The sequence below is a fragment of the Scomber scombrus genome, chromosome 9 (assembly GCF_963691925.1).
Source record: "Scomber scombrus chromosome 9, fScoSco1.1, whole genome shotgun sequence".
NCBI lineage: Eukaryota > Metazoa > Chordata > Actinopteri > Scombriformes > Scombridae > Scomber > Scomber scombrus.
This window is the reverse complement of record NC_084978.1, coordinates 12,637,846-12,652,373: the sequence shown is the minus strand read 5'-3', so window position 1 is coordinate 12,652,373 and position 14,528 is coordinate 12,637,846. Positions and strand designations below refer to the sequence as shown.

The 14,528-nt window shown below is 37.8% G+C and overlaps 2 protein-coding genes across 2 annotated transcripts; one reads left to right on the top strand and one right to left on the bottom strand.

Annotated features, from left to right (window-relative positions):
• The first annotated feature begins 2,219 nt into the window (after positions 1–2,219).
• Positions 2,220–3,926, top strand: LOC133986436 (T-cell surface glycoprotein CD8 beta chain-like). The gene is made up of 4 exons (XM_062426253.1): positions 2,220–2,932; positions 3,104–3,241; positions 3,438–3,487; positions 3,579–3,926. Exons 1-4 carry the CDS (start codon positions 2,545–2,547, stop codon positions 3,711–3,713), a joined length of 711 nt encoding a protein of 236 aa, XP_062282237.1. The 5' UTR covers positions 2,220–2,544; the 3' UTR covers positions 3,714–3,926.
• A 1,285-nt stretch (positions 3,927–5,211) lies between these two features.
• LOC133986422 (immunoglobulin kappa light chain-like) lies at positions 5,212–8,593 on the bottom strand (the record flags this gene model as incomplete). The annotated part of the gene is made up of 4 exons (XM_062426239.1): positions 5,212–5,240; positions 5,555–5,671; positions 7,753–8,100; positions 8,212–8,593. Coding segments are annotated over 4 exons (876 nt in total), but the record flags the coding sequence as incomplete, so codon positions are not given.
• Positions 8,594–14,528: the final 5,935 nt, after the last annotated feature.

The following is a 14,528-nucleotide window of genomic DNA, read 5'->3' as shown; positions in this document are numbered from 1 at the left end:
TGATGCATGGCCATCGCACTCTGTAAAATGTATAAGTCTTAACTGTGGATGCTATTCTGATTTCATATGCCTGCTCCTAATGTAATACATGCTGGTTTAAATTGAGGCTAAATGGCACATTTACTGTAAGTTTGTCATGATAACTTTGCGTTTTAAAGGGACATCAGGGCTTGTGCGTTCCGCTCCAGAATGAAGTGCGTGAATGAAATGTGACGTGAACAATCTAGATTCTAGATTGTTTATAAGACAAGGCCTCTGAAAAAATAATGTTTAGCGAGATGACGTCTCTTTCTTTGGCAACCTATATCACTTCAGAGACCATCAGACATGTCAATAATGTTTTTAGTTCACATCAGTATTTAATTACTACAATACACAGAATGACAGAAATGAAAGGTCACGCCCACTGGCTGCATAAAAATATTTTTGTGGTGTACCACTTTTCGCTGCTCTTCAGTGTTGTTGCGGCCTTTTGCGATGTTATACCTTACTGAAATTACATTAGATTAATTGTACTAGCAACAGTGCCAGTAATTATAGATTTAGATTAGCTGTATATGTGACTTGCAACCTGGTGCAGGAGATGGTAGGAGCTACTTAAGTGACAACCCGGTGCCAGTAACCATAGATTCACTAAATTGACATTAGAATAGTTATTCTAATAACCGGCGACCCTGTGCTAATTAACGGTAAGCATTACTAAAGTAGCATTATTTGAGAATAACCAAATGGGTAATAGGCGTATATAGTCGAAAAGGCTGGATTTTTCCAAAGAGTGGAGAGAATAGCTGAGTTTTCTCCTTAAAAATTAAATTGATGGAGAATGGAATAAAAAATTGGCAACCCAGAGCTGCTTACATAAACCAGAGGTACATGATGAATGGACTAATTAGCCTGGTATCCTGCTGCCAGTAATGATTTTAAATTTGTCAGGTAGCCTACAATAAAGTTGTGGAAGTGAATGAGGGATGATGCAAACCTGGCATCCCGGTGTTGATGGTTTATTTACTGGGAGGTTTGAGCAGTGAGTGAACTTGAGGCTGCTGGACAATCATACCTGCCCGCCCCTCACTGTGAAGTCACGCTTGCTAATTCATGCGTGATTGACTTTGACGAAAATTGCGTGAGGCTCAGTGACTGTTGTTGCTGCTGAGTTAATAATGAAACAGTGTAGTTTAATGCCACTGAGGTTGAAAGGAAGGCATTGCTGTACGGGAATAGTTGGAGGCGGGCGTCTGTGGATGTAAAGACAGCCGGACTGCTCAGCGCAGTGGATACTTACTGGACTGTAGAGGCAGCTGCTCCCGTGTCCTTACGTGTTGGATCTGGGAGCGTGAGTTAAGGTGCCCAGGAGGCCGTTATGTGCACCGCTGAGCGCAGCGGCTGAGGTCTGACTGCTGTGTGGTGAGAGGAGAACCGGTTTCACACAAATCTTTATCCGAACCGGACAGGTTGATCTGCGGTTCGTGATTCATGGTGAGTTGACTTATGTCATCGAAATGATGGCATTTGTCCGAGTTTTTCTTAATGCAATTTTGTAATTAGGCGGGAAGTACGATTTAGTTGTCTTATTTCTGGAATGATCATGAAAAGTTTGACTGAGACTGCCCGCGTATGAACCGCAGAATAAGAGCGGGAGGAAAGAGAGGTCTGGGTGGTATTTATAAAAAAGCTCGGAGGCGGGGCAGATGTGGTGTGCTCCTGAAACTATGCTGAATACTTGCGGTTTAGGATGGAAAGATGGTTAATATCATTTCCGCTTTTAGTAGTACACTGTACCGCCAATTTAACGAGCAGCCAATCAGATTGTTCTGAAATTGTTCCCACCCAGTTCATATGATTACATTAAATCGGATCATCTTCCCATAGGCTACTGTCTGTTGCATGAATGCATGAATTAACAAGAAAATGCTGTTTGGATTTTACATTCTGCTCATGTTCAGAGTTGTGCGTAAGTATAAAAACTATAAGTCAGCTTTACTCCAGATAAATATTTTCAGTTTCTTTCAGCAGTTTAGCAGTTTGCTCTGTGTTAATTTCAATCTTTTTTTTCAGGATGTGTAGATGATCAGATCTTTGTGACAGAGACTGTTGGTGTTAGACATGATGTGACTCTGACATGTACCCGCCCAACATCAAGCACTCCAACAACCTTATTCTGGATCAGGCTTGTTGCTGGAAACTTGCCTGAATTCTTGGGAGGAACATTTTCCTTTGATTACGATGGTGTTAATAAAACTCCTCACATTACAACTAAACAACAGCCTGGGAAATTTGTCCTGCATATTAAAAAAACTGAGCTTAGCGATACTGGGCTTTATTACTGTATAAATGTAGACCAACTTCACATGACATTATTGAAAGGAATATTTCTGAGGATTGAAGGTAAATAAAAGTCAGCAATCAAAGGATTTACATGTCTAAATGTTATCATCAGTTAATCTGTTTACATTCAACACTATTTATTACAGCAGGTTTCTATATCCATAGTTTATAGAAAAGTGTTTTTGTATATATATATATGAATATGTGTAACTGTAAAGTATGTTCATCATTTGTATTTTCAATTCCCCAGGACCAAAACCTGACATCACAGCCATCATTCAAGACTTTCCATCTGATCCAGTCCGTCCAGGAGACTCTGTGAATCTCCAGTGTTCAGTCTTCTCTGGCTCAGAGACTAAAACATGTCTAGAAGAACACAACGTGTACTGGTTCAGAACTGGATCAAATGAATCTCATCCCAGTTTTATTTATGCTCATGGAAACAGTGCTGATGAATGTGAAAAGAGTCCTGAGGCTCGTTCTCCACAGAAATGTGTCTACAGCTTCTCCAAGAAGGTCCGCTCCTCTGATGCTGGGACTTATTACTGTGCTGTGGCCACATGTGGGGAGATATTATTTGGAAATGGAACAAAACTGGACATTGAAGGTAAATTATTTTTGGTGAAATGATCATATTTGTGTGTGTTTTTTTATTAGGAGTTAAATACAATCCATTTAGACTTACTACGTAAAATGTTTTCATGTAAAATCAACTCATATTACTGGAATTGTGAATTACTATTTCTTGATATTGCATCATTTCCTTATTTTCACAAAGATTCAGTCGTCAGCAGGTGTGATTTACAGAAGGCTAATACAGTTATCGTTCTGCTGTGTGCTGTGTTGGCCATAAGTCTGGTTGTAACAGCCTTCCTCATTCTGACCATCAAGAAAAAATCATGTGATTGTTGTAACGGTAAGAGAAATCACTCAGACATCAGTCTATCAAAAAGTATTTGGCAAAAGCCATAACATGTTTGGATTCTTATTAGAACTGTGTATAAATCAGATTACTGGACTATTCATCACTGCTAATGTTTAACCATTGAAATGTGATAATTATTCATCATTATTTTCCGTTTTTAATTATAATTAATATTTTTATTATAAAGCTGCCGCTGCTCTGCAAACACGTTCTGAAACAACCAGTGATATTGAACAGGTAAGACATTTAAAGAAAGATGTCACAAGAGGTTTTCAGCCCATTTTGTTTTTTTCCTTCTTACATTGACATTAATGATTTATTTCCTCAGATATATGAGGACTTGTTGGTTTATTCTGCACCAACCAAGAAGACGACCGGCAAAACAGGGAAAAGGAACACAATGGCAGCGAAGGAAAATTGTGTCTACACGAATGTTTACTACTTACTTAAAAAACAGAAATGAATTTTATAATTAAACATTTTGGGACAGTCTATCACTGCTTTTTACATTTTGTTTAATTTTTGTGCATCTTTTTTTCATCACATTCCTCAAAGAAGCTTGTGAAGATTCATCTTAAATGAGTCATGAGGACGATTTCCTATTCGCCTCCTTATCTGATCTGCATTTTTAAGGTTTGAATGATTCCCCTTTACCCACATCTATTATCAATGCCATGACAAGGTGTTTTACTGAGAGACATGAATGTTTATATACATGTTCTGTTTTTGTGTTACACAAACAAATATGCATCGTGAAAATTACATTTTGCAAAGAATTTTGAGAAGACTGCAAAACGTCCTCCTATCGCTGTCTGTGCACATTATATACTGTACACTGTAAAACAAGCTAAGCTACAGACCTATGTAGAGAGTTGGGGAGCAGTGTAAAGGTCCTGCTCTGCCTATAGAGAGGGGTTTTACTGGCTGTGGTAATCTGACCTAACAACAGAGTACACACACTCAGTGTACTCTCTCATAAAACTTCCTCTTCTCACTTTTCTTGTGGAGAAATCCAGCGCTGCGTAGTGAACTGCCTCTGCTTTACCATCCTGCAAAAAAATAATATATTTGCTTATGTTTTTAAATAGTTTAGAGATTAGGCCTGTAACGTAATGAAGTAAACAATGAAGTTACTTTCTTAAGTGGTTTATTTAATCAGTGTCATTAGCCTAAATGTGAAATGTGTATTTGATTATTCATCTTTCTATCATGAAAGCAGCAGATGTGTTATATAATTGAACAGAACTGCATTAAAAAGCAAACGTGACATTGTTTTGTGTCTTTTCTAATGTCATTATATTTCTCAGTTATCTATTCTGTATTAATACATCTTGATTTCACCCACATTTACCATAAAGTAAAACATTTTATGTTACTTAAAAGTTAATTATTTTAATTTACCTTTTGGATCTGACAAAGGAAATGTGGAAAAGTTGGCAAAACATTCATTACACACCTACATAAAGATCACTACAGCTAACCAGTGCAAACATGGCAACACATTGCTGTATATTAACTATAAGCATAATTACCAGGTTTTTTGATTGATCCACTGTTGACTTGTCATGTCCAACATTATGAGAAGCTCCTGTTGTTCCTATTAACAAAAGCAAAACCTTCAGTGTGTTTAATGCTGTCATATCAGTGAGCTTTATGTCTCATTAAAAGACAGAAATAAAAAAAAGCAAGTGTTTGTTCACAGTGATCAGATCTTGGTCTTAGTTGCACACTGCAGTTCACTTCAGTCCTTTATCTGCCTCAGACCAAGTCTACCAGAGAACTGATTTCATATAACATCTGAATTAAATGTTGAATATAGAAAAAGGACACAATCATTATTCACAAGATGAAAGACAAAACGTGCCCTATATTTTATTTTATTCTTGACATTTTTTTAAATTGTTATTTTGACCAATATTGAAAAATCCTCTAACCTTTGTGAGTGTGCTGTCTAAGACTTATCAATATGATTTTAATGGTTTGTGGATATCTGTGGAGGTGTATGGCACAGGAGGATAGGATATATTAGACTTTGGATACACACAAGAAGGATCAACTTATGGTTGTTTTGACTCTGCATGTGAGATTTGTTGACAATAAGGAAAATACAGAAACTAATCAAAAAAACAGCCTAATCCTTTAAACTCAGATTTAACATTGGTACATGAAGCAGATGACGATAAAAACAAAGTTTGAGGGTCAAATCTGAACATCCAGTACATCATTCTGCACAGTGAAAGTCCAACATCCAAGTGAAGTAACATTACATTGAGCTGAATGAAACAAAAAGTACTTTGAACTTACTATTGCAATTCTCACAAGCTCTCCTCCCTTTAATGTAAAACATGAGGATGGTAATCACAGTCACACAGCAGGCCAACAGTGCTCCAAGTACAACGACAGCTGGATCCAACTTTGATCCTTAAATAAAAAAAAATCCAAAGAGATGTCAGAGAGTCAACATTTACCACTACAGATACATTTTAAAAAACTACAGTAAGTAAGTTTTAGCAACAGGCAAAATTGGTATGTTAAATTTAATTATATTCAGTTGCTGATAGCAATCATTACTGTCACAACTGTAGCTTTATTTCCAGCCTGTCTATGATGATGCATCTGATGCAGCTGTTTTTTCCCCCATTTCTTTGAAAGATCTATGTTTAACTTTTACTCAGGTCTGTAAATATAAATGTAATTAGCTTGTGAATTGTTTTATGTATTTTTTTCAGCAACATTGGCTAAGATGACCATATTTGTAAACCCCCAAACGGGGACCTTTAAGTGTATGACATGTTCACGCATGCACCATAACCGTTTTTATCAGTATGGGGGATTATTTAAACCTTTAGCACACCAAGTGAGTGCACCTTTCAGCACCATGGACAGAAGCCTCAGCAAATGTATGTTTTGTCTCCCATAATCCACCAAGGTAGTTGTCAGTGTGCACGACTAATACAACTGCACGACTGAGTTTACAAAGATTCAAATTGATAATTAATAACAACAATTGATAACAGCCTTTAAAGAAAGTCACCTTTAAGAAGACTGCTGGGTACTTTATTCTTGGCAGTTTTAATTCTTAGTTAGTTTCTTTTCTGGAGCTCTTAATATGATCTTTTATATTGGCATTTCAACCCTGCACAATGGAAAATGTATTCTTGCAGTGTGAGCAGAATGCAGCATTTTCATTGTCGGGTACTCAAGAATGTAAGGAGTAAGCCTTCTAGACCTCTCTTTTAGAAAAGACTGACTCTCTCTTTCCGGTATGACAGCTAACTGTTAGCATACTGACTGAAGTGTCACAGGTTAGCAACAGCTTTGAAAACAATACATTAATTTATTGACACACATACAGACACATCAGTGTTGAATTCAGACACATAGTGCATTGTTGATATATTGGGTTAGGTAATAATGAGTGGGACAGAACATTATAAATGTCTACAGAAGAACTGAAACCCCAGGAAAGCTGCTGGTCCTGATGGCATTCTGGGGAGGGCACTCAGAGACTACGCTGACCAGCTGGCAGCAAAATCTGAAACCTCTCCTTGTCTACATGCACTGTCCCCAGATGCCTTAAATCTGCCACCATCATTCCTGTCCCAAAGAAAACATCCATCAGTACCCCTAAATGACATCAGACCAATAGCTCTAAGCCCCACTGTAATGAAGTGCTTTGAGAGGCTGGTTCTGAGGCACATCAAGGCTGCATTGCTACCCACCCTGGACCAGCACCAGTTCGCCTATAGAGCAAATTGGTCGACAGAGGACACCATAAACACAGCCCTGCACACTGATCTGTCTCATCTGGAACACCCTGGAACATCTGGGATTGGATTTGGATTGGATTGGATCTGTGACGCTGCTGTTTTTGGACTTCAGCTCTGCATTTAGTATAATTATCCCCAGCTGACTTGAAGCCTCTTACCAAAGTCGTTGTCCCTGTAGGACCACAACTATCATTAAGGACTCTTCGCACCCAGGGCACCCACTTAACACTGCTGCTCTCTGGAAGGTGATACAGGTCCATGAAATCTTGTACTTCCAAAACCCCTTAACAGTTTTAACCAGAGTGCCATTAATATTCTCTCTCTCTCATCAACTGTGCAATAGTGTATACTGTGTATGCACCTCGAATGTGTCGGCATGTGCAATTAAGTGTGCAAATACTGCTTTTATTTATCACTGCATCTATTTTACTTTATGCGTATTCATAATATTTACATACAAGGGTAGTTGAGTTTTGGGTGAATTGATTCCTTTTTCAATATTTCTGCATGTCAAATCTTTAAGGTGTCAAAAAAACTTACACAATGAGATAAACATAACATTTTGGTGATAACTATTGGCATTGTGTTTTTATCAAAACCAAGCAACCATCTTAAACTTAGGAGAAAACAACAGTTTAATAAAAAACATATGCAAATATTACATATTTTAACCCGGCTTAATGCATTTATGCAAAATCTATCCATGATTTAAATACAACTGTAAATACATACGTGTGTCCACTTTTGTTCCTTCTCCAAACAGGATCTGTCCACATGTGGCCACAGCACAGTAGTAAGTCCCAGTATCAGAGGAGTCCCGTATAGTTTTGGACAGACTGTAGACACAGCTCCTTTCCTCATGTTCATCACTCCTGTTCCCGTGAGTGTAAATGACACCTGGATGAAATCCTCCTGATCCAGATCTGAACCAGTACACATTGCTTTCACCTGGACACTGATCTGTGTTTTCTGCTTTGTTCTTGGAGAGCAGTGAACACTGAAAAGTCAGTGCGTCTCCCAGCTGGACTGATACTGTCTCCGGGCTTTGTTTCACATAGACTGATTTCTGCTGATTGTTGTCTGTGTGATTAAATTACATTAAAAAACTCAGCAACAGGAATTCACAATACAAATTATCTGAATGACTTAAAAATGTAAATGATCACTGAAATAACAGAAAATTATTTTTACCGTTCACAGCCAAGAATGTGCCATTGATGAAAGTCTGTGAATACGACGATCCCTTTTGACAGAAATATACTGCTTCATCCAATTTGATTACATTTCTGATGGTGAGAGAAAAGTGAGCACCCTCTTTTGTGATGTTGAAACGTGACTCTTTAAATTCTTCACTGACTTCTATTCTTCCATTGAGTCCAGAAGCGACTGATTGGGGCATTTGTCCAAAAGGCTGTTTATACCAGTGGAATGATTTATCCTTCTCAGAAACTGTAAAGTGAAAAGTAACACTGTCACCAAATTCAACCAGAGTCAAAGAGATCAGGTGAGGAACCTCTGCAGTTTGAATCAGAGCTGAAGAAGAACAAAAGAGACTTACTAGACAACAGCACAAAAACAAGGAAAAATGTACATTTTACAGGTCCTTGTCTCATATGAATTACTATCACAGACTGTTCAGACTAGAAAAAGGTTTCTTGAACATGATAAGAATTGTACTTACACACTGCAGTAAGAATCAAAGCAGTCAGTCGTACGATCATTGTGGTACAGCTCTCTTGTCTTGCACAACTGATGTCTTCCCACCAGATGGAAGTTTTAGTCACAAGTTGTTCAAGGCTTGTAAAGTGGAAATCATGGTGATTGGCTGAAATGCAGAACACATCTACTTTCTGTTAATAAGAGTTGTAAATGCACATAATTGTTGTATTTGTGTTCATTTTCAAAGCATTATCTTTATTCTGACCACTTGAACTATAGTAAAGTTCAATTTATTTGTCTATGTTTTTGTGCTTAACTTAGATTACCACAAACACAGAAGCCTTTACATAACAGTTATGTACATGTATTTAAAGATGGAGCTATGAAGCAATTTATACTTTTATTTTGTATATCTCTACCTATCAACATACATAAACAGCACAGGCACATGGATGACCTGTGTTATTTCTTTTTAACAAAAAAATATGTTTTCGTTGTTTCTACCAGAACACATTGTGTGCTTCTTTGACATGTACTGTTACTCTTTCCTCATAAAATAAAAAAAACATTCCCTTAATACTTTGCACTATGCATTGCTTAAAGCTATGTTTGCTAGTTAGCAGTGATCTTCTTCCTGTAGCAATGTGTATCTAGCCACATTACCACCACAGAGTGTAGAATAGTGTGAAACTATCAGCACAGATATATAGGATAGCCTCAAATGAAGCTACAAATAATAAACAAAAACCCCCCTGGCAAAGTTAAAACTATGCCAGGGTGTACATGAGATCATTGGATTACTTGAACTAATTACAGTGGTAAAGGTGTGACAGATACAACAAAGCTAAACATAGAGTCATGTACATGTCAATCAAACAGCCTGTAGACACCCGGCTCAAGTGGCCACAATAAAATGGGGACACACCACTGTTGACATCAGGGGTGATTCTAGGATCAGACCTTTAGAGGGGCTCAGCTCCTAATGAGAATTTTACATACAGTGCCCTGCAAGTGTTCAAACCCCCTGCTAAATTACTCATTTCACTAAATAACGTAAATTACTCTATTCTACTATAGTGCATGATAATAATGGTCCAGGATAAACAATCACAGATTTCTACAGAGAAGACCCGAGGATAGATAACAATATTAGACAATATCAATGACAGAACTATCTAAAGTACATTAAACCTGTTAAAATAAAACCATATGAACCTGTAGCATTATTATTTGTCCCATCTCTAACAGACAGGCTCACAAAATAATTAAAGTTGTATAAAATAATATTTAGGGGAAAGAAATACAATAATTATGTATTCATTTTAAGGGGTGCTGAGATCAAATTTAGGGGTGCTTGAGCACCCATAAAAAGGGTATAAAATCGCCACTGGTTGACATTTAAAAAAGATTTAACCTAAAATGAACCAAATTAGAAATTGTGCCAAAAGTTAAAGTACATAATATTAAATGAAATCACGAGATATAGTCATCAGTGACATCAATAATGTAAATGCTGGATGATGGGTGGGTGAACATATGAGAAAGTGTTGAGGGATGCATAAAACAAGCTATAACTGAGGCAGCTTGTTAGTATAGTGCCTGTGGGGTACACTGAAGAGCACACTGAATGACAGAGGAGTCTCAAATAAACCACAGTGTCAGCTCATTCACCTGCAAGGGAAAGAAGAATTAGACACAAACATGATCCCTATCACTATCCACAAGTCCCCAACATAAATAACAAAAAAGTAAACAACACAAACAAGACCAAGCGGACCCAGTGACTGGGGATTTTTTTTGGCCTAACACACATAACAGGCTCATCAGGTGCCTTAATGTCCCCTTGACCCTCCAAACCCAGAGTGTGCATCAAAAAAACTACCTCTATGTGTCAGCACAACATCATCCGCAAATTCAAGTACAGTGGATGTCTTCTGCTGAATTAAATATGTGACAGTGTGCTGCGAGAGAGCATTTTTAAACTGCTCTAATGTGATCAGTTCACAAAGATCATCAAAATTAACAACTTTACAAGTTGTTACAATTTAACACTTCTGAAAAACATGCCATGCTGACATTAAAGATAAAACCCCAATGATGTTTTAGATGCACTGGTATATAGCTTGACAGCTAATGGGAGACAACACAGACACTTGAGTTGAAGGTGTATTTTTCTATTTCTTTGTAGTTGTTTTGCTTTCAGTTTCTGCATTAAATTAGGCTAGTATCATCCTGAACCTGCAGTTTTTGTTGTTCTGTTTGTTTAATCTATGAATACCGCAATGAACATATCAGCAATTTAATTTCAAACCTGTATTGGTAGAATTTGGATGTCCAAATCAGGTTTAAGGCAACAAGGCATTTGAAATTACATTAACTATATTTAAGGTGATAGCCTGCAGGTTTGAAGAGCATTTGCAGTGGAAGGCCAGAGGAAATGTGGCCAAAACCACACAGAAAGTCAAGAGATGTGAAGAACTGACAGGTAAGTTGAGAGCATGTTTACTAAAAATAAGCAGTATAAAACTGTGAGGAGAAAGCTACTCAAATTAATAAACACCTCCATCTTTCTCATCTTACAGCACTTTGTAGATACATGTGCATATCTGTCTTGAGAACAATTGAGCAAAACCACATGCAACAGCTACACTGACAGAGAAGAGCTGTGGTGGGCCATTTCTCCGCCCCTTTGACCAACCACTAAGGCTGTTGACTCAGAACAGACCTGACTGAGGGCTTCAATAGGATGTGTACTGAGTTTAAAACAGGAGAGAAAAGCTGCAAGAGGTTTCAGCAGGATAATTTTTACAAATTGAAATTATTGTTTGAAATGCTAATACGAAAAAACAAAAAAAAAAAGCTTATAAATTGTGTTTTTGATGGTGCAATCACACTAAAACACATACAGCAATGTGGTCAAATAATAATAGGGCAAACTTAAGATAATGGTTCAAACTGAACTGGGTGGGAACAGTAAGCAAGTAGCATTCCCCTCTCTTACAGCAGCTACCAATGAAAACAACACCTTACACTGAAAGCACAACCACAATGAGGCCTAACTTTCCACTTGCCTCTTGTTTGCCAGAGTTGACTGAGAATGCATGTTTATTTGCATCTGTTTGCGTGCACAAAATGAAAAAGAAAGTATGAAGCAGGACACAAAGTACATGAAAGTATTTACTGCAGGACTTTTTAAAATTACATGTTACAGTTGCTACTGTTCCTGTATCCACCTTCCTGGACACAGCATCATGTCAGGGAGCAGCTGGTTTAAATGTACAGTATGGTAATTTTCATGCTTGCAGGAGGAAGAACAATTTTTTGTCAGAATCAACTACAAACAGAAATGCATTTTCAGAGAAGTGTTGCCGCAGTGTTGAGCTGTTACATTATCGATCTATGCAGTTTCATTCTTGATACACCTACATACAAATAGGCGAAGGAAGCAAAGTGTATGTAGAAGCACTGACTACACTATAGTGTCAGGTGGTTCTGTCTTGTTATTATGAATGTGTCCAGCACTGTTCATGGGGCATAAAGGTGGCATTTTTACCTTTTTACTGCAAGTGAAAAGCTGCCTTTTATTAGAGGTCTTGGGTTCAAATCTCAGCTTGGTTATTTTATTTGTGATTTTTGTCTCTTTTCACACAAGTCTCCTCCCTCAGATCAAAGCATGCAGGTTAGTTGAGTCAGAAATTGTAAACTGCCTGCAGCTGAATTACTTTCTTTGACAATGCTGCGATACTGTTCTGCTCTGCTCTCTTTTCACCAGCCCCCTGACTACAGTTATCAGCTCTTCCTGTTGATGTGACTGACAGGTACAGTGGGCGGGTCATCATTGATGATGTGGAACATCTGGATTGGCTGACTCCCACAATATTCAAGATGGCTGATCTATATTTGTCATTGTGGCAAATGGCTGAATGCAGTTTTGTTACAGACATTGTTGCAGACATTTAGCTTGTGAAAAATTTATTGTAAGAGTTATCTTCTGTTTGTTAAGCCATCTGACTTTCACTAAAAGACTGCAGTGATGCACATTGATGACTGTTTTATGTTTTAGTGCTCATTAAATGACAATATTGTCATGTAATTATAAAATGCATATCTTGCACATGGAAATAGAAGTATTAAGTATAATGTAGACATTTCTGCAGTATACTTAAATTAACATACAATGTTTATGTTCAGTTTCAATGCATGAAGTGTGTGCTGTTCAGGAAGTAAAATCTTCACCATTAAACATAATCTTGGGACTGCTGAATTTCTCAACACTGACTGTGGTGTAACCTGTAACTTCAGGCAATATGTTATAACTTTGTGATATTGAGTTGTACTGAGTAATAGAGATTTTATAGTGATCGACAGCTGCTTAGGAATATGATGGTGTGTGACAGGAGTTACAGGTCAATAAGATGCAGAGGGAGAAAATAGTGTCAGAAGCAAACAGAGGTGACTGTAGATATAAACAGAAGAACTGGCAGATTGAGAGGCCTTTAGTTAATTTAACCCCAATGAACTGGAGTTATCCTTGGAATACACAATAATTAACCATTTGACTGATTTGACCATAAACACTAAATGTGTCAAAGGTAATTAATATGTTCATGAGCCATTCATCCATTCTTGCCACACTATGTTGTTGCTTTATACATGATCCAACATTCAGTCAGTCAGTCCACAACTTTGGTCCTGATTGAAATGTTAGATACATTGCCGTGAAATTTGGTACAACAAGGTTCCCACACGATGTCTAATCAGTGTCTGATCCCCAGCTTTTCATTGGAGACACCACCAGGTTTTGTGGTTGTGTGAAATATCTTAACTATTCATATAACTAAAGTATGGATTTAGTACATGTATTCATGCTCCTCAAAGTGTGAATTGTACAAAGAATGGATTGCTCCTGCTAATGGCAGCGAGAATTGCAAAAAGCCAAAAAAATGCACACAGACACAGCTCTCCACAACCACAAAGTAACTTTCATGTATTTTGTTTCTTTGATTTCTCTAGTTTTACTGAAATTAATTAATGATGTCTGAATCTTACACTAATTTTGTTCAGTTGCCACTGAAAGTATGCAGGATTTTACAGGATTTGACTGATTGAGGATTTCACCCTTGATATAAGAGATATAAGAAGAGAGACAGAGAGAGAGAGAGAGAGAGAGAGAGAGAGAGAGAGAGAGAGAGAGAGAGAGAGAGAGAGAGAGAGAGAGAGAGAGAGAGAGAGAGAGAGAGAGAGAGAGAGAGAGAGAGAGAAAGAGACACACACACACAGGACTCACACCAACTCTCTGAAGACACCAATAACTCCACCGCAAAAAGAGTGCAATTATTTTGTGGATTTGGCCATAAGTGTTACCCACAGCAGTATAAAAAGGGCTGGATACAGCATTGCACAAAATGGAAGATGTGAACAGTTTTAGTTTATGTGTCAGACCTGGCAATTTTCATTCAAGTGAATGGGAGCCACATTTGAGCCTGGTTCAACTATCAAACTAGCAAACACCTCTGTCTACTCCTGTTAATGTTCTTGCACCTCCCTTTATGAACAGCTGTGCAGCTTTCTGAGACTGAGGCAGGAAGAACAGCGCCTTTTGAATTCACACCTTATTTTTTAAAGCCCAACCACTACAATGCTAAACTTTCCATACACCATTTGTTACTCTCGGTGTGTGTGTGTGTGTGTGTGTGTGTGTGTGTGTGTGTGTGTGTGTGTGAGAGAGAGAGAGAGAGAGAGAGAGAGAGAGAGAGAGAGAGAGAGAGAGAGAGAGATAGTGTGTTTATAAAGGACAAAACAGGTTACAAAGAACATAAAAGTATTTATCACAAGGCTTCTGTTCTCTC

What these genes read in the sequence shown, in the direction of transcription:
- LOC133986436 (XM_062426253.1), top strand. Translation starts at nt 2,545, where the DNA reads ATGTTCATCATTTGTATTTTCAATTCCCCAGGACCAAAACCTGACATC. An exon ending in AACAAAACTGGACATTGAAG is followed by an intron (nt 2,933 to 3,103) that starts GTAAATTATTTT and finishes ATTTTCACAAAG; the next exon opens with ATTCAGTCGTCAGCAGGTGT. An exon ending in ATCATGTGATTGTTGTAACG is followed by an intron (nt 3,242 to 3,437) that starts GTAAGAGAAATC and finishes TTTATTATAAAG; the next exon opens with CTGCCGCTGCTCTGCAAACA.